The following is a 17,457-nucleotide window of genomic DNA, read 5'->3' as shown; positions in this document are numbered from 1 at the left end:
TAAATACTTTTTTGCCCCACTGTACACTCACTGGCCAAATTTTTGTTAGATACACCTGTTGAGCTGCTCATTAGGTCAAATACCTAATCAGCCTATCACATAGCAGCAGCTCAGTGCATTTAGGCATGTATACATTAATAAGATGACCTGCTGAAGGTCAAAGGGGATTTAAATGACTTTGAACATGCATTGTTGTTTGTGTCGGACAGGCTTGTCTGAGTATTTCAGAAACTGTACAACCATCTAACCGGTTTATAGAAAATGGTCTGAAATGGAGGAAATCTCCTGTGAGCAGCACTTCTCTGGGAAAAAATCACTTGTTGGTGCCAAAGATCAAAAGCGGAATGAGCAGATTACTTACAGCTGTAAGGAAAGCAACATGAACTCAAATACCCACTTACTTCAACCAAGTTATCAAGAAGAGCGCCGCTGAAAGCACAATACGTTGAACCTCGAAGCTGATGGCCTAGTGTCACCTGCTGGATAGAGGTGAAAACACAAAGCAAACAATGTCTCTTTCATCTGTTTCACAGCATGCACGGGAACTGGAAACTCGCCGAAGGGAGGCAGAGGAGAGAGAGCGGAGGAAGCAGAGGGAGGTGCAGCTGGAACTGGAAAGACAGCTGAAAGAGGCTGTGATGGTAAAAAAAAAAAGTTTTCCACTTGACACCAATTATGTACAGAGTCTTTTCTCCTTGACTTTGATCTTTGAGAACTCCAGCAAAATGTTGACTGTCATTATAAAATTCACACCTAGTCTTTAATGATTTGGAAAAATGGTTATGACAGTCCAGGAAAAGGTAATTCAGGAATAGGTCAGTTTATACCGCTCTGTTGGTGCATCTGTTTATGTAGCTGTGTGTGTGTGTGTGCATAGATAAAAGACAGCATGCAGGCTGAGATGCAGGTGAAGGAAAAGGAGGCTGAACAACAGAAGAAGAGGATCAGGGAGCTGGAGCTGACACAGCAGCAGCTGGAAGTTGCCCTTAATATGGAGATCCAGGCTCGGCTGGAGGAGGAGAGGGCCAGACTGGAGCTTGAGCGGTAACAATGGATTTCTAACTCTTATTATGGCCCTTTATTATTTTATTTGTGATGGAGATCTGAGATATCCATGAGAAGTATTAACATTTTCAGTTGCTTCTTCCCTTTTTCCCCTCCTTCAGGTTGCTGCAGGCTGAAGATGAAAAGAGGAAACATTTCCAGCTCCTCCAGGAGCAGCAACGTACAATGCAAAACCTCAGCCCCATACAGGAGCTGTCAGATGGCAGTCCCGATGAGGACACCCCCTCAGCCCTCAACTCTGCCTCTCAGGAGCTCCAGGATCTGCAGGCATCTCGCCAAAGAAGTCACCAGCGTCTGGAGGTGAACAAGTTTGTTTTGACTGGCTTTGTGAGCAGCATCTTATTTAGTGCTCTTCTAAAACAACACTGATGAAGATGCCTGCATGATTTTTGTTTCCAGGAGGTTCAGGAGAGGCTGAGGAATGCCAGTCAACAGGTACGGCACTGGAACATCCAGCTGAACCGACTGATGACCCCCATTACTCCTGCAGGTGCGGTATTCACTTTGCCTCTTTGCAGCACAGACTTCTGGAACAGAGTGTTAGTATAGTTAATAACAGTGTAGACCAGGGGTGTCAAACTCAAATACACAGTGGGCCAAAATTCAAAACTGGATCAAAGTCGCGGGCTAACTTTAATATTTATTGAAATATATTTATTCCTCCAGATATAAGAATGAATCTTTTCTTATGGACTCAAACACATTTTGCTGAAAAACTGAATATGGAACAAGCAAAGCTTAATACTAAACAATATATATATTAGCTGTATAATACCAGTAGGCCAGCTCTAATAGTAATTTGGTATGGCTTCGCGGGCCAAATGTAATTAGGTTGCGGGCCAAATTTGGCCAGAGTTTGACACCTATGGTGTAGACCATATAATCTGTCAGATAATTGCATTAAAATGCTATAAAAGGCACCTACCCCCAAACATGTCAAGAGATTCATTCAGTGACTTGAATGAAAGAATCTGACTCACCTCAAGTTAATTAAAATTAAAAATAAATCTTATTATGATTTAAACACGGAAATCTTAAAACGAAAAATAACCGCATGCACAGTTGTTACAGGCTGCAAACATGTTTTATACTGCTTTGAAGTCTGGGACAGCATCATAAGAGGCATAACTGATCTCACCATAGTCCCATGAAGACTCAAGATGAGTGTTTTCACGACTGCCATCTTGGTGTTTTGAAATCAGGCATGATGAATGAAGGGAAGAACTGTCTGTTAAGGTTCTCAGTCGTTCAGGTCATCGTAGTCTAAGGAGCTTGGAAAGAAAAGCATCTGGACTTCTTTAAGTTTCTTGAAGAGCATTTCACCTCTCATTCAAGAAGCTTCTTCAGTTCTCTGAAGAAATTCTGAACTGAAGAAGCTTCTCAGATGAGAAGTGAAACATCTTCAAGAAACTTAAAGAAGTCCAGATGCTTTTCTTTCCAAGCTCCTTAGACTGTAGTTAAACTTCACACACTGGACTTGTCAGTCACACATCCTTCGCCAGTAGGCATTCCCAGAATGATCTTTCCCCTTCTGACGCTTAGAATGACCAAATATGTGCAAAATGGACAATTCCACATGCCACCATGTCAGTCTTTTATTAAATATGACATGAAACAAATGACTGAGCCATTAAATTTGTCACAAAGGTGTTCACCTAATTCCAGGCAAATGGAATAGACTTCTATGGGACCATAAGTCTTTTTGCACTTTGACATTTGTTTTACTTTTCAGATCTGTAACCTATAACTTTTATACTGTATGTGTTTTGACCATAGGAGTCTACAGGGACTTACTTACTTTTAGCACGTTTAGCAGTTGATGTTGGCTTCTTTTTTCAGTACTGGAGCTTCCTGCTCATTGAAGACTTTTCTAAAAGGAAATGCTTAATCCAAAATGGCGTTTTAAGGGCTTGGATTAATGTCAATTTCAGCAAATATTCTTTCTTATGTTAAAAGAACATGGATCTCTGTCAGTGATAACTTCTGACTTTATAACTCAAATTTTAAGAGAGAGCTTCACTGCTAAGCTCTCATCTGTGTGGGTGTCACGGTTCGCTTGAGGACTCACACGCAGGACTCAGAGGCACAGTCTGTATTTATTACAGTTCCACCAGGTGTATATACAAACAGTGCAGGGGATAGTGCTATATACAAAGCGGTGACAGGGAAAAGGCTCTGGGGAAATCCAGGTAGGGAAAAGACACTTGCTCCTCTTCTGACTCTCTCTCCAAACACCGCTCGGGGGATGCAGAGTCGGGTCCAGGGGATCTATGTACAGAAGGAAACACACGTTAGAGGTTTTGCACAGGGAAGCAAAAGAGAACTTGCTCAGAGCTGGGCTGCACTGACGCGAGTTACACACAACGATCCAGTGATGAGTAGAAGCCACTCCCTGGCTTAAATGCTGGCTGCACTGATGAGGCCCAGGTGTTTCCTCCTCAGAGGGGCGTGGGCCGAGGGCGTGAACCCACCATGAGTTCCGCCCTGGCGAGAGAGAGAGAGAGAACACTACTAGTCAGTGGCCTGCTGATCCCCTGGCCGTGACAGTGGGGTTCAAATCCCTTATTCAGATTAAGATTTTATGTGACATTACATTGGCAAAAATTAAATTTACTTGAATAATGTGAGTATTGGAGTAAGTACTTGAGTAGTTTTTGAATAACTTTAATTTTGTAATGTGCATATTTTATGAATAATGATGTTTCAACACTTTAATCTACTGAATAAGTAAGAATTAGACTTAATAATCTTTTTACTTTAAAAAGGGAAATTGTGTACAATCTTTTATTCTCCAAAATGCACATAATAAAAATGTTTTGGGGAATGTATATGCTTTTTAAAAACCAATTGCTTCTTACTTGATGCATGCTATAACTTTCAGCAAAACTGAACTAAAATTTGTTAACAAGCTTACCAAATAAGAAATGTTTTGTGAATTTTCTTTGGAGAGCGACTGGAAAGCCGGCTGTTATCAAAGCCCACATGCCCTAAAAAGGAGGACGCGCTGGCCAGTAATGAGTTCATCACTAAGTTTAAGATAAGAGTTGATCAGAATAGAGGCGATGATGAAAGTCTGGAGCATCAGTTGGAGGCTGCCAACCTGTCTGATGAATCGTTCGAGGCCCAGACAGAAGTCAACGGACAAATATGATCACAGACATTTTAAAAACGCGAGTTGAGAGTTAAGGGGGAAAAATATTGTAATAAGTATATATTTGAATTGCACACTAAGATATAAAGTGATGGCAGCGAGCACAGTGTTGCAGGATTTAATTAAAAACACATCTGACTAAGACCAACTGAAATTTAGAGTTGTGTATAATAAAGTTTATTCATGATTAATAAAACAAATCTGTAATAATTTTCTTTCTCTTTTGTCCATCTGAATCTCGCTACAGCTTAAATAAAAGAAAAGAATGTGTTTTGAATATATTAAACTATTCTCTCTTTTTCTTTCTTTCTTTTTTTCTTGGTGGGTTTTCTTTTGCAATCAAACGCAACATTATACAATTATATAGTATTGTAAGAAATATCCTTTAACTTAATTTAGTATTTGTTTTTTCATTTTTGTTTTTATTGTTTCCCCTTCAGTTTTGTGCTTATAACATGTTCTAATCTGACATATTATGCAGTAAATTATTTTTGCAATAACTTAACAGGCCATTGTGGGAGCCAACATTCACTTATCAAAGACATATTTGTATATTCTGTGGGCTGCTTTATGGTTGTGTCATTTAGAAACATAAGCCACAACAGACTTCCACTGGAGAGTACTTAAAAATGTATTTTTATGTAAAGATCTTTTAATAACTACTATATTAAGAGAGAACCTATTGTTACATGGATTAATTGTACAAACTGTAGAGAAATAAGTTTAAGCGTGCAACTTTTTATTCATTTTTAACTGTATTAATGTTTTTATGTTAATACAGCCGCCTCATATCTGTTTCCTCAGTGTTTTTTAAACCATGTACTCCATCTATGAGTAAGAACATGAATAAATTCCTTTCCAAATTTGTAGTTCTTTTTTCCAACACACAGATGCAGGTATTCTTTTGCACCAAGGCGTTAAAGAAATGCTAAGAAAAAATGAAAATACTACGTTGCAACCTGTGTGTGTGTGTGTTTATATATCTGTATCTATATAGATATAGATATATATGTGTATTCGTACCCTTTTTTCATCATCTAGTTTCCTGTGCCAGATCTTCTACTGATCCACTGAGGCAGACATGTAAAAAACATGAACTAAAGCATATTTCTGTATATAAACAGGACTTTAAATCTTTATCAACAGCTACTTTAGAGGAAATTCTTCAATAAACTGCAACCAAAGGCTCAACTCAGAGGACAAAACCCAACCTGTTATAAATAGTGTGACACCAAACTTTCTCTTGTGTAAAGTTACAAATAGGAGTAATTATCCACAGAAGCTTTTATACATAATGAAGTTATAATTCGTCCTGTAGAAATTGTACATTTAAGCTATATAGTTCCCTCTGTGATAACTCTGCTATGAATGCCTCTTATTAACTTTTATGCTTTTACAACCCACTATGAGCAAACACTCAGCAACAGTGGGAAGGAAGAACTCCCTTCTTGAAGGAAAAAACCTCTGGTAGAACCTGGAAATCTGTCTAAACTAGTTGGGGGTTAGAGCAACAGATGCAAGTCTTCAGATCATTTGCAGTGTGACTGTCTTTGTGCACACTTTAACCCGATTCAGTTTTCTTATTTGTCAAAATTCACCATGGGTAAAAAAAACAAAACAAAACAAAATAGTAATGAAGGAGAATCCTCAGCAAAGATGAATTAAACAAGTTTTATTTTGATCCAATTTTACTTTAAGTAAAACACATCTTTATTTGATGACTTTAATGTCATCAAATAAAGACAGTTTTGATGGAGCTCCTGACCCAGCCCAAGCTCTCTATGAAGACGAGGAAAAACTCCCCAGGGGGCCAGATCGATGGGAAGAAACCTCGGGAAAGCCCATTCAAAGAGAGATCCCCTTTCCTGGGATGGCTGGGGGGGTTACAGGAAGTCCGAAAAAGCTAATTTTTTATTTATTTATTTTTTAAGATTGACCCATTCCTGTCCAACAGAAAAAAGAAAGGAGGTTACCACAATGTATCACACTTATATGATAAGGTGTGAATTGTGTGTTTGTGTGTGTTATCTTAGCCAGGGGTGAAGCTGGAGCTCCTCCAGTGTTGGGCGCTTCTCCGGGGCTATAGTTAAACATGCCTCCAAGAAATTCTGGCATTCTTGAAAGAAAGAAAAGATCCAAAAGATGAAGATGATAGTTCTAGTGATCCAAGGCATCAGTGAATCTGGAAGTGTGAAGTTTTCTTACCTGTGGACAGACGCTTTTTGATGCTCAGTTTCTTTGCGAGGAACCTCTCGGTACTAAAGTGCCGTGCATGAAGCGCTTCATACAACACCACTCCCATTTGCCACACCGTGGTGGGTCCACACCTGTAGCAGCTCCTCCTGTACCACTCGGGAGGGGTGTGAAGAGGAGTGCCTAACAAACAGACACAATTACAATTTCTTCTAAAACAAAAGACACAAATTGTTACATCTGTGAAAAGCAGGAGCAGAATATGTTACCATAGAAGACGCGATACAGAGATCGCTGTTTAACAAAGCAGCTCAGTCCAAAGTCAATGATGCGAACTCGAGGCACATCGGAGCCGGTCTCAATCAGAATGTTTTCTCCCTTGATGTCCCGATGAAAGATGTGTTTATCCTCAAGTTCCTTTACAGCATCAACTAGTTGCTTCAGAATGACCTGGAAAAGATGAAAAACACAATAATGAGTTAATGCTTTTCTGCCTTGATTGAATGCTGTACAGTCTAAGGCTCTCCCAGTCAACCTACCTTGGCCTTGTCCTCTGGTAAAGTTCTTCCATTTTCTGCTTTGTATTTTTGCAGGTCCACAGCGGGGACAGGTCTCTCCAGCACCAGGATCAGCTCTTTGCCAAGGTCGAACCACTCCAGCAAGGACACAGGTGCTGATATTCCCACTGACCCTTCTGCTTCACCTGCAAGTTTAACCATAATGGCCACTTCCACCGAGAGCATCTTCCCGCTTTCATCCTGAAATATTACAACAAAGTGGATGATGAGGAACGCCGCATTCAATCCAGTAATGTAAAACTAATTCAAGTGTTGGACGCTTACCGCCACTTTGCAGTAGACTTTATTTTTGGGAATGTGTTTGATGGCAACCTAGAAGACACAGAGCATTGGTGAGCATTTCCTCAGTATGACATAATGAAAGGTGGAAACACAGCAGACGTCTCAGTTTACGATATTATCCATTATCTGCGTTACTGCCTGTCTTACTACCATCATCTGAACACTTACTGGAAAACGATCTTCTATCCGGTAGCCAGAAAACACTGCTCCGCAGCCTCCTTCTCCGAGCTGGTGCTCCTCCACATATCTGGCTTGGAATTCACCTGAACAGACAAAACAGCAAATCTTGTTTTATCACAGCTGTGACACAAATTACTCTCCTCTGTAGCCTAAATGTTCCTTTTGCCCTTCCCCTGAATATAAAACCCAAGCTGCTTGCTACTTACGTTTTTGGTCTGCCACTGATTTTTTGTCCTGGTCCACATTCCTTTTTTTTTTCTTGGGTGACTCTCTGTCGTCTCCCGTGGCCTTTCTTTTGCCATTTTTTGCGCACTCCTGTTTGTTGTTCAAGTCTGGAGATGTGGAAAACACCAAAAGCATATCAGCTCACTGGATGATAGACACAAACACTAAACACCAATATCTTAAACCTAGCAACCACACTTAATCTACCCCCTTATTCAACTAATTAGCCTACCTTTACCAGAGTCCAACGAGGAGGATGCTTGCTCCTTGTCACCGCTCATATGGTCAAGAAGTTTAGCCCTCTTTGCTTTCTTTGTTGTGTCCTCTTCATCTTGCACAACCTTGCGCTTCACTCCTTTGACCACATCTGAGCTGGTGGAAGGACCAGCCTGCTCAGCGACCCTCCTCCTTTTCATTGGGGTCTTCTTTTCAGGACTGGCCTTTCTTTTAGCAGTCCTGCTCTTACGATCTATAAACGACAACAACACAGTGGTGAAAAAGAGTCCCCGACATCAAGACTGGAAGCAGTTTGATGGCAAAGAATTTGAAATTGCTTTTGCTTAAATGATCACAAGTTTAATCTTGGGATGAAAAAAAAAACTGATCAGTGCGAGTTGATACTAGGTTTACTAAGTCTTAGATCTTGATGGCACTTGTTGGTCTGTTTTTACTGTTGAGTCCAAGAATAAACTTATTACATTATTTTACCAAAAGACCGGTAACCTTTCTTTGATTAGACATCTTGTATTAAAGCTATTTTCAATTAAACATATGATTCAATTGCTCCAAAAATGATTCACACAGTGTCAACATTTCTAGGATTTGGATTTTACCAGGATTTGATTTTATTATTTTACTTACCTTGATCTCCTGAATCTTTCTTATCGGCTGGAGTGGCAATTTTTCTTGTTTCCTTTTTCATTGTAATTTCGGAGACCCTTTAAAATCGAAAATGTAAACTGTAATGAGCTAAGATTGAGTTAATATTCCTTCAAATGTGCACCCTTCAAATGCTTGACTTTTCTAACTGAATTCTGTAAGTGAGCTTTATAAGTAAACTCTGGAAACTACGGCAACACAACATAGAATCTTGCCTTTCAGTGACTTCACTGACTGCCAGTAGTTCAAAGTAGTTTACAGAAAAACACTGGCAGACAAAGCCATAATATTTCATATAATTCAATCATTTCATATCAATTAAACAGTTTCTTTCATTATCTTTCATCATTTGTATAAAGACCTCATCTATGGATGACAGTATGAAGATTTGTGGTTGACCACACACATTATAATAAACACAGTGTCAGCTACATTGTCATCTGATTTAAAGTATTTATTATGTACATTTAACTGTCATGGTAGTGAGTCTGTGACCCAGTGTTTTGTGTTTGTTCATTTATATTCATTGATTATTCTTATGTATGTTTTTGGTTCTCTTTATTGTTTTCTTCTTGTGTTATATTCTTAGGCTTTAGGTTTCTGTTACTTTGCCTTGCCCCTGTGTCCCACGTGTCATGTCTAGTCACTCTTGTTTCCATGTTCCCCAATTTCTCCCCAGTCAGTCATGTCTCTGTGTCAACTCTGTGTCTTTGTAAAAGTCTCTTGTTTGCTGTTTTACTTTGATAGTCATGTGTGCTGTGTTAGTGTTTTCATGTCTGTGAAGGTTCTCAGTCATCTAGGTCATCGTAGTCTAAGGAGTTTGGAAAGAAAGCGTCTGGACTTGAAGTTGCTTGAAGATGTTTCACCTTCTCGGATGAAAAGAACTTAAACTTTGCTTGAACGTCTTCAAGCAACTTAAAGAAGTCCAGACGTTTTCTTTCTAAGCTCCTTAGACTATGTTAGTGTTTTCAGTTTTCCTTCCCCATGGTCTTGTTGTTTGTGATTTCTCGCAGCTGTGCTCTCATCCTGTGTCTTATTCCCTCATTTATCCCTCTGTGTATTTAAGCCCATTGTTTTCCTCTGTTTGCTGTTGGGTTATCTGTGTATCATCCATGACAATTAAATGAAATAGCAAATGCAACTACAATTTCAATGAGATTCATTCCTGGCATTCTACTGCGGTGGCTGAAAGTAGACACCAAGCATTATCACTGTAACTGATGTAAATATTGGACTTGGAGGGGATTCGTCTGATAGACTGATGCAAACATTACTGTGAGGAAATTTTTGAATCTCCCAATTTTCTTTTTTTCTGAAAGAAAGAAAGTTGGTTACTGTATCACATTTGTATGGCAAGATGTGAATTCAGTATGCGTGTGTGTTTGTGTCAGAGAGGAGTTTATCTGAGCCAGGGGTAAAGCAGGAGGTCCTCCAGCATTGGGCACTTCTCCAGGACTTTGTTAAAACTTGTTTTCAAGACGTCTGAAATGAAAGAAGGACAAGAGATATCGAGATGATAATTCCAGTGATCCAAGCGATCACATTGATTTTCTGCAAAATTTTCTTTTTGAGAGTCATTCGGCTGGGCAGGGGGTATAACACATCTGCAATGCAGCAACATCTGCTCTCTGGGCCTGTGTGAGAGTGTTATCTCAATGGCGGGAATGAGGATGTTGGAATTTGGCATCTCAGGCACCAACTCATCTCTTTCCTTAACCGGGCTCACCAGAGATTGGTTTCAGCCTCTCTCCATGCTTTAAGGAGGTTGAGTTGATAAATCTGACTGGCCCCTCCCCTGTCTGACCCTATCTCTTCATAGTCAACACCAATGTTCTCACCGTGTGACCATGAACGGTCCTTACCACTTGGCAAGTAATTTCGAGCTAGAAGAAGGGAGTAAGACAAGCACTTTATGTCCCTGTGAAAATACAACTACATTTTATCAAATATCACTAAGCAGTCCTTACCTTTAAATACAGCCTGGTTTCTTTCTCTTTCTTTCTATATCTCTGAGTGAAGTTAGCTCTCATTCTTTCTCTTCCTGTGAAATACAGCAAGTAGAGTTTTAGATAGCAACACACTGTGACACAGTTAGTGTTTGTTGAGGTGATAGAAATGCTGCATTTGAAATTACCTGACACAACATTTTACTCCCTTTTATGTTCACTCCTTTTTTTCTGAAGTACCGCAAATTATGGGCACGTGGGGTTGTTCTGGTGTTGTGCTAAAAATAAATAAATCAAAACTACAGTACATGGTTTGTTCTTTCATCTCTTTTTATGCGACATCCTCTACTGATTAAAACGCGACTGCCTTTCACTGTTTAGGCTCAAATCTCATTGTTTGAAGGCCTGCAGTGACGTGAAATATTAACTTCCCCCAAATGCGTTAAACCCAAAGTAACGAGTTTGTTTTGAAAATATACGGAGTGGAAACTACAGATATTTGTAGTTTTGCACGTCTTTCTTCCTCCACCAGAGGCCATAGGCGCTGTCGATCTTGTATGTCCTCCTGCAGCAACATCTCTGTGAAGCTGATGCCTTCTTGCTTGCAGGTTGAAGAATCTTTGGTGCGCCTCCACAATTCTTCTTTAATTCGCCTCTGTGTGAATAGAATAATGATGTTTCTGTTTCTGCCATCAACTTGTTTCCCTAAGCGGTGGACAATATCAACAGCCTCTTCTAAGTTCAAGTCAGGGGCAATCTTCTGAAGCGTTTGCAAAACCTTCACTCTAATGTTTTCGTCTTTGTCTTCCTTCACCCCTTTCAGTTTTAGGCACCACCTCATTCGGTAGCGCTCTTGTTCTCTCACTCTTCTTTTCAAGTCTTCGTTTTCTTTAAGCAGCAGTTCATTCGCATTTGCCAGTTTAACAACTTTCAGTTTGCAATCAGCTATCTCTGCAGCGTTAAACTCTACAGCCTTAGCCAAGCTGGCAACCATAGCTGCACTTTGTCTGTTTTGTTCCTTGATATCCTCCAGTTGTGCTTCAAATTTTTTGTCAAGTCCCATAATGGCTTCAAAAATAGTTTTATTGGAGATATCATCTTCCTTCGCTGAAGATTTTGTTCTTTTCTCCTCTGGCGGTTGTTTTCGTCTCCCTGTGAGGTGTCATGCCGAGCAGATATCAGAATTGAGTTCAAGCAAAGTTGACTCTTTTGGTGATTACAGTTTGTCCAGGCGGGCTGTGCGTCTTATTTCATCTGCAGACACGTCGTTGGATGAGGAACAGCTCATGTTGGCATCAGTGGCAGTCAGGATGGCGGCATCTTCCAGAGGGAAGGTCAGGTCGCTGGTCTCTCTGAGCAGGACGCTGTCCACCAACAAGCCCGGTTCCACGGCTGGAGATTACCCTCCTCCGGCTGAAGCCCCCGCTTTTCCCCCGAACAGCGAGCCAGCAGCGGCGCCTCAGCGGAGACCCAAAAGCAGCGGCTGCTCCGTGCTCCTCTTCCCCAGTCAGGGCAGCCAGTTTGTGGGCATGGGCAGAGGACTTTTGAAATACCCCAACATTAAAGAAATGTTCACCACCCCGTCAGGGTTGTTGCCTCTCACCTCTTCTCTTCACTCTATATATTGAACCCCTGGCACAGGCCATCCGACAAAGTGAGGAGGTGAGAGGAATAAGTATTAAAGGGGAAGACCACATCATCAGCTTATTTGCAGATGATATCATACTCTACCTAGAAAATCCAAACCAAACTTTAATTCCAATGTTTAATGTAATTAATATCTTTGCTGAACATTCGGGGTACAAAATTAATGTGACCAAAACTCAGATACTGGCTTTCAACTATTTGCCATCTGAAGAGGTTAAAAATAAGTTTAGACTGAACTGGACTGCAAAACAAATGAAATACTTGGGTGTAACCGTGACTAAACAATTGAGTGACCTTTTTAAAACAAATTATGATAGGCTGACCACTCAGATTAAACACGATCTAAACCGATGGTCAACTCTTACACTAGACTTTAGTGCAAGAATCACAACAATAAAAATGAGTGTCCTCCCACGGTTATTGTACCTTTTCCAATCTCTGCCAGTTAAGATCCCAGTGGAAAAATTCAAGGACTGGGATAGGCTCATCTCTAGATTTGTATGGAATGGTAAAAGGCCTAGAATAAAATACACAACATTACAACTATCTAGGAAGCAGGGTGGTGTGGGACTCCCTAATCTAAAAGATTACTATCATGCGGCCCAAACCAGACCGGCGATAAAGTGGTGTGATCAGAACTTTAATGCTAAATGGAAAGATATTGAAATAAAAGTACGGGATGTCCCAGTCCAGACTTTTCTTGGAAATGAGCAACTTAAGAAAACCTTACAGCATTTCCTTGATCCTATAACATCCCACACTCTAGAGATATGGTTTGGCCTAGTTAAACAAAGTAAGTTGGAAAGGGAGGTTAAGATGTTAAACTGGGCTGCCTATGTTGTTGGTGATATACTGAGTGCTCACGACCCAGGATTCAGGAAGTGGGAACAAAAAGGAATAACAGCGATTTGTACAGTAATGAAAGATGGCCATTTGATGAGTTTTCAAGATTTAAAAGATCGGTATAGTCTAGAGAAAACCAATTTTTACCGGTACCTGCAACTCAGAGACTACTTTTCAAAGGAAATACGAAGTTCGCGTACGTCTTATGGCATCCTGAATTGTATAATTAAATCATACAGGGGCCTCCAATTCAAGGAGATTTCTGTACTATATAAAAATCTAAGAGAGAACACGGCAACATCAACTGAATACATAAAAAAGAAATGGGAGCAGGAAATAAAAACTGATATCTCAACTGAGGAATGGTTAGGTATGTGTGAAACCCAGAACACAACGACTAACTCAAGATGCTGGAGAGAATTTGGGTGGAAACACCTTACTCGATTCTTTATTACACCAAAAATCAAAAGTAAACAGACTCAAGACAGTTTGCCATGCTGGAGAAGATGTGGTAACATGGAAGCACATCATACGCACGTGTTTTGGGAGTGCCTGAAACTGCATAATTTTTGGAAGAACGTGAGTCTTGTAATAGGCAATATCTTGGGCTACCAATTACCACACAATTTTAAAACTGTATATCTTGGGAATATTAGAGAGTATGTTCTGTACGACGACTTGTATTTGACAAAAATCCTATTGATAGCTGCAAAGAAAGCTATAACAAGAAACTGGTACAAACTGGCTCCGCCTTCATCACAAGACTGGTTAAATATTGTTGGAGAAATCTATGCAATGGAAAAAATGACTTACATTCTCAGATTAAAGGAAGATATTTTCGTTGCTAAGTGGGAGAAGTGGACATTGTATGGCACCAAGGAAAATTAATGAACGAACAAAACATTTAAGGTCTATGACTCTGTATATCTATTGATGCATGCCTGTATAAAAGTACATATATAAGCTGGAGTATGTATGCTGCTGAGCAAAGGCAGGCATGCATACGGTAGTTGATTAGAATTGGCACCCACACCTTCTGTTCGCTTTAGTTCTGTTTTGTTTTGACTGTGTGCTTGCATGGTTATTTCTCCTGTAATGCAAAACATGTCTATGTTTAAACTGTAACAAAACTATCAATAAAAATTACAGTGTCAAAAAAAAAAAAAAAGAAATGTTCACCATAGCCCAGAAGATCCTGGGTTACGACCTGCTGTCTCTGTGTCTGGAGGGCCCCGAGGACGAGCTGCAGAAAACCCCAAAGTAAGTGCCAGATAAATGTCTGGAAAAGGACAATAACTGCAGGTCCTGCCTTCTTAAATGTGGCCATTTTATCTTTTTTTTAAAAAAAAAAATACTGCTACAGTAATATTAATTTATATTTAAAATGTGCGCACATTATGTATGAAGGTGTGGATGAATGATGCTTGTTGTAAGAAAGCATTTTGAGTGCCCAGTAGAAGAGCATCTTTCAAATGCAAAGTTTCTCATTTCAACTTTAATTACTGCACATGATTAAGGCGATAAGAGTAAATAAGGCTTCCAACAGTGGTTATTTCTTATTATCATATCTTATTTTTATTGGTTTTATCAGTAGATTGTTGTTTCACTCCCACCAAAAACATCACCGTAAATAATCTTCTGATTCTGAATGACCATTTAAAAAAATAAACAAATTGTTCTGAGTTAATTTCAGTTACGGATGTATCAGTGACGTAAATGATATATCGGTCATAATCGGGAGGCTGTTACATTTTTTTTTTTTTTTACTTGTTTTGACTTGTCTTTTCTGGGGCGATGAACTTTGCAGAAGGTAGAAAGATTTCTTTTTTGGGGTCTTTTTGTGCATTTGTACAGTGGCGTGTCTAGAAAATTTTTGTTGGGGGGGCCAGGTAGGGGCACAGATTTGGAGAAGGGTGGCAGATGTAATTGGCAGATAATGTTAAAAACAATTCTACCAACCGTTAACCATAATTCAATAACCCTGTAAACCTAATAACCGTAACCTTATTAGAATGAGATTTTAACCACTACGGTGCAAAGTGTTTAGATACTGTGTTGATTAAGTACAAGAGATACAATCAGTCAGTGTTTATTCAGCATTCAAGGACATCAATATTTGCATAGTATTTTTACTGACATGTAGTGCACATATGTTTTGGGCAAAAACATTTTTGAATATTAAAATACGAACATTTTTAACATACAATTGGCAAATTAGCCAATTCCAATGCAAAACCAATGCCTGTTAAAAAAAAGAAAGAAGATAATCTTCTCACAAACTGGTGTTTGATTTTGAAACAGGAAAAAAGTGGAGAAACAACTGAAAAGACTAACATTTGAATAAAACCTGAAAGCAAGTAAATACTTTATATGCTGCCTTACTTTGGTAATATTGAGAACAACACTGGCTGATGATGAAATGCAGTCAGCTGGCATGGTGACACTGCCAGTATTAACCTGCAGGGCTGGACTGGGACAAAAAATTGGGCATTTTCACTACAGATTGGCCCACCAGGTATTAAAGCCATAAAGCCTTTGAATGAAAACAAATGCTGTTGTGACAGTGATGTACAGTCTTTTTGGTATATGTATGATTTCTATACATTTTACGTCAGATAAAAACTTTCTTCGCAAGATTCAGATAATTATTTAATAAAAGCTAGATATTTTAAATGAGAATAAAAAAGAAAAGTATTTCTTTATGCCCTCCTCTCCCTGTTAATGCCCTACCTGGCCCCCTGGCAACACTTTGCTAGACCCGCCCCTGCACAGTTACCAGCTGTCAGCTACATAAAAAAAGGATCCTGGTGTTATTTATCTCTCAGAAACAGTTCATAACTTCAACTCATTCATGTCACCTAAAAGGTAAACCTGTTTCTCCATCACCTGTTCAGCTCTGATGATTCAGTAAGGACATCTCCTGGTTTCATCTTCATGTTTCCCTCTCACCACATATCCAAACCGACATCATGACCAGCAGCTTTACAGCTTTACAGCTGTGGCTCCAGCAAACATTCTAACTAAATAAATTCTAACAACAGCTGATCAAGCTTAAACGTGCTGCTGCTGTTTAGCGCGACATCTGCTGGTTTCCTCTTTCTGGCGCAAAGTGGGTGATAAACAAACAAGAGAGACGATCAGCTGATCATTGATCAGTTTCATGATTGAAGTAGCAACAGGAGAGAGAGGAGAGATAATGAGAGGAGAAGAGGCAGCTGTGCAGCGTAAAGACAGAATAACTCCAGTTTTGTGTCTTTTTCCATCCTAGCTGAAGTCCGGGACAAACTGCGTCTCTTCTCAGCTCAATACCAAACCCGTAATATTTTCTCTGAATGAGGGACCATTCCATTTTTAAGGAGCTGTTGGCAACTCTACTAACTAACCTTATGAATAAAATAAAGTTCACTATCAGTAACATCATAGCAACCGAACAGCTGTATAAACTTGTCATGCTAGCTCACGCAGTATGAGGTATTGTAACTGACTGTAAAAAGTCAGCACAACGAAAATAAACTCCACCTAAACTTGGTTTATATCTGACCCAGATAGACTGCAGGTCATAACTTCTTACCTGAAGTTCAGTTCACCTGACACTCGGACTGGTGGCCGCCTCGGGTCTCTCCTCCTGCCTCCCCTTCCCTCATCCACCTGCTGGCCTCTGTGGAAGCCCCGCCATAGCCACCACCAAACCACTGAGTTATTTTTACACATCGACCTGCATCTTATAACTCATAACTCTTATGTTAGCTGCCCTCAGTAGCATACTGTCTGAAATATTCGATGGTTGCAAAAATTCTTTAAGTGTTATTTTTTTCCTTGGTATTCTAATTTCACCGAAGTTTACTAAACTCAACAAACTTAATATTACTTACCGGGACATTTATTCTGTCCTCATTTTCTTTCACCGAAAAATTGTTTCCTGCAGTGTTGTCCTTCGTGCTTGGCTCTCCTACCTTTGCTAACGTGATGCGCATAGCGCAGAAGCCGATGCTGCATTCACTTACACTCGGATATCTGAGCTTCAATTCAATTCAATTCAATTCAATTTTATTTATATAGCGCCAAATCACAACAAAAGTCGCCTCAAGGCGCTTCATAGATACAGAGAAAAACCCAACAATCATATGACCCCCTATGAGCAAGCACTTTGGCGACAGTGGGAAGGAAAAACTCCCTTTTAACAGGAAGAAACCTCCGGCAGAACCAGGCTCAGGGAGGGGCGGCCATCTGCTGCGACCGGTTGGGGTGAGAGAAGGAAGACAGGATAAAGACATGCTGTGGAAGAGAGACAGAGGTTAATAACAGATATGATTCAATGCAGAGAGGTCTATTAATACATAGTGAGTGAGAAAGGTGACTGGAAAGGAAAAACTCAATGCATCATGGGAATCCCCCGGCAGCCTACATCTATTGCAGCATAACAAAGGGAGGATTCAGGGTCACCTGGTCCAGCCCTAACTATATGCTT

At 39.9% G+C, this 17,457-nt stretch overlaps 2 protein-coding genes across 3 annotated transcripts; one reads left to right on the top strand and one right to left on the bottom strand.

Moving 5' to 3' along the window:
- The first annotated feature begins 494 nt into the window (after positions 1-494).
- LOC309711301 (uncharacterized protein) lies at positions 495-4,369 on the top strand. Of its 2 annotated transcripts, none has more exons than XM_082541531.1 (5): positions 495-641; positions 878-1,044; positions 1,167-1,365; positions 1,465-1,555; positions 4,014-4,369. In XM_082541531.1, exons 1-5 carry the CDS (start codon positions 510-512, stop codon positions 4,214-4,216), a joined length of 792 nt encoding a protein of 263 aa, XP_082397657.1. In that variant the 5' UTR covers positions 495-509; the 3' UTR covers positions 4,217-4,369. The 2 variants fall into 2 exon arrangements, with proteins under 2 accessions (XP_082397657.1, XP_082397658.1); XM_082541532.1 differs by having other exon boundaries at positions 1,465-1,500; positions 4,014-4,220.
- A 1,499-nt stretch (positions 4,370-5,868) lies between these two features.
- LOC309711298 (serine/threonine-protein kinase pim-1-like) lies at positions 5,869-16,964 on the bottom strand. The gene is made up of 12 exons (XM_082541528.1): positions 16,862-16,964; positions 16,561-16,647; positions 10,521-10,594; positions 8,536-10,035; positions 7,907-8,143; positions 7,656-7,781; positions 7,438-7,532; positions 7,252-7,299; positions 6,949-7,167; positions 6,679-6,859; positions 6,422-6,592; positions 5,869-6,332 (listed from the first exon to the last, which is right to left on the bottom strand). The coding sequence occupies exons 4-12, from the start codon at positions 8,594-8,596 to the stop codon at positions 6,241-6,243; spliced, it is 1,230 nt and encodes a 409-aa protein (XP_082397654.1). The 5' UTR covers positions 8,597-10,035; positions 10,521-10,594; positions 16,561-16,647; positions 16,862-16,964; the 3' UTR covers positions 5,869-6,240.
- Positions 16,965-17,457: the final 493 nt, after the last annotated feature.

The sequence above is a fragment of the Aulonocara stuartgranti genome, assembly GCF_965226115.1.
Source record: "Aulonocara stuartgranti genome assembly, chromosome: 7".
NCBI lineage: Eukaryota > Metazoa > Chordata > Actinopteri > Cichliformes > Cichlidae > Aulonocara > Aulonocara stuartgranti.
Note: the sequence above shows the minus strand (reverse complement) of the source record. Positions and strands in the feature narration are given on the sequence as shown.

What these genes read in the sequence shown, in the direction of transcription:
- LOC309711298 (XM_082541528.1), bottom strand. Translation starts at nt 8,596, where the DNA reads ATGAAAAAGGAAACAAGAAAAATTGCCACTCCAGCCGATAAGAAAGAT. An exon ending in GAAAGATTCAGGAGATCAAG is followed by an intron (nt 8,144 to 8,535) that starts GTAAGTAAAATA and finishes TGTCGTTTATAG; the next exon opens with ATCGTAAGAGCAGGACTGCT. An exon ending in CAAAAAGCGTCTGTCCACAG is followed by an intron (nt 6,333 to 6,421) that starts GTAAGAAAACTT and finishes CTTTCTTTCAAG; the next exon opens with AATGCCAGAATTTCTTGGAG.
- LOC309711301 (XM_082541531.1), top strand. Translation starts at nt 510, where the DNA reads ATGTCTCTTTCATCTGTTTCACAGCATGCACGGGAACTGGAAACTCGC. An exon ending in AGCTGAAAGAGGCTGTGATG is followed by an intron (nt 642 to 877) that starts GTAAAAAAAAAA and finishes GTGTGTGCATAG; the next exon opens with ATAAAAGACAGCATGCAGGC. An exon ending in GACCCCCATTACTCCTGCAG is followed by an intron (nt 1,556 to 4,013) that starts GTGCGGTATTCA and finishes TTTTCTTTGGAG; the next exon opens with AGCGACTGGAAAGCCGGCTG.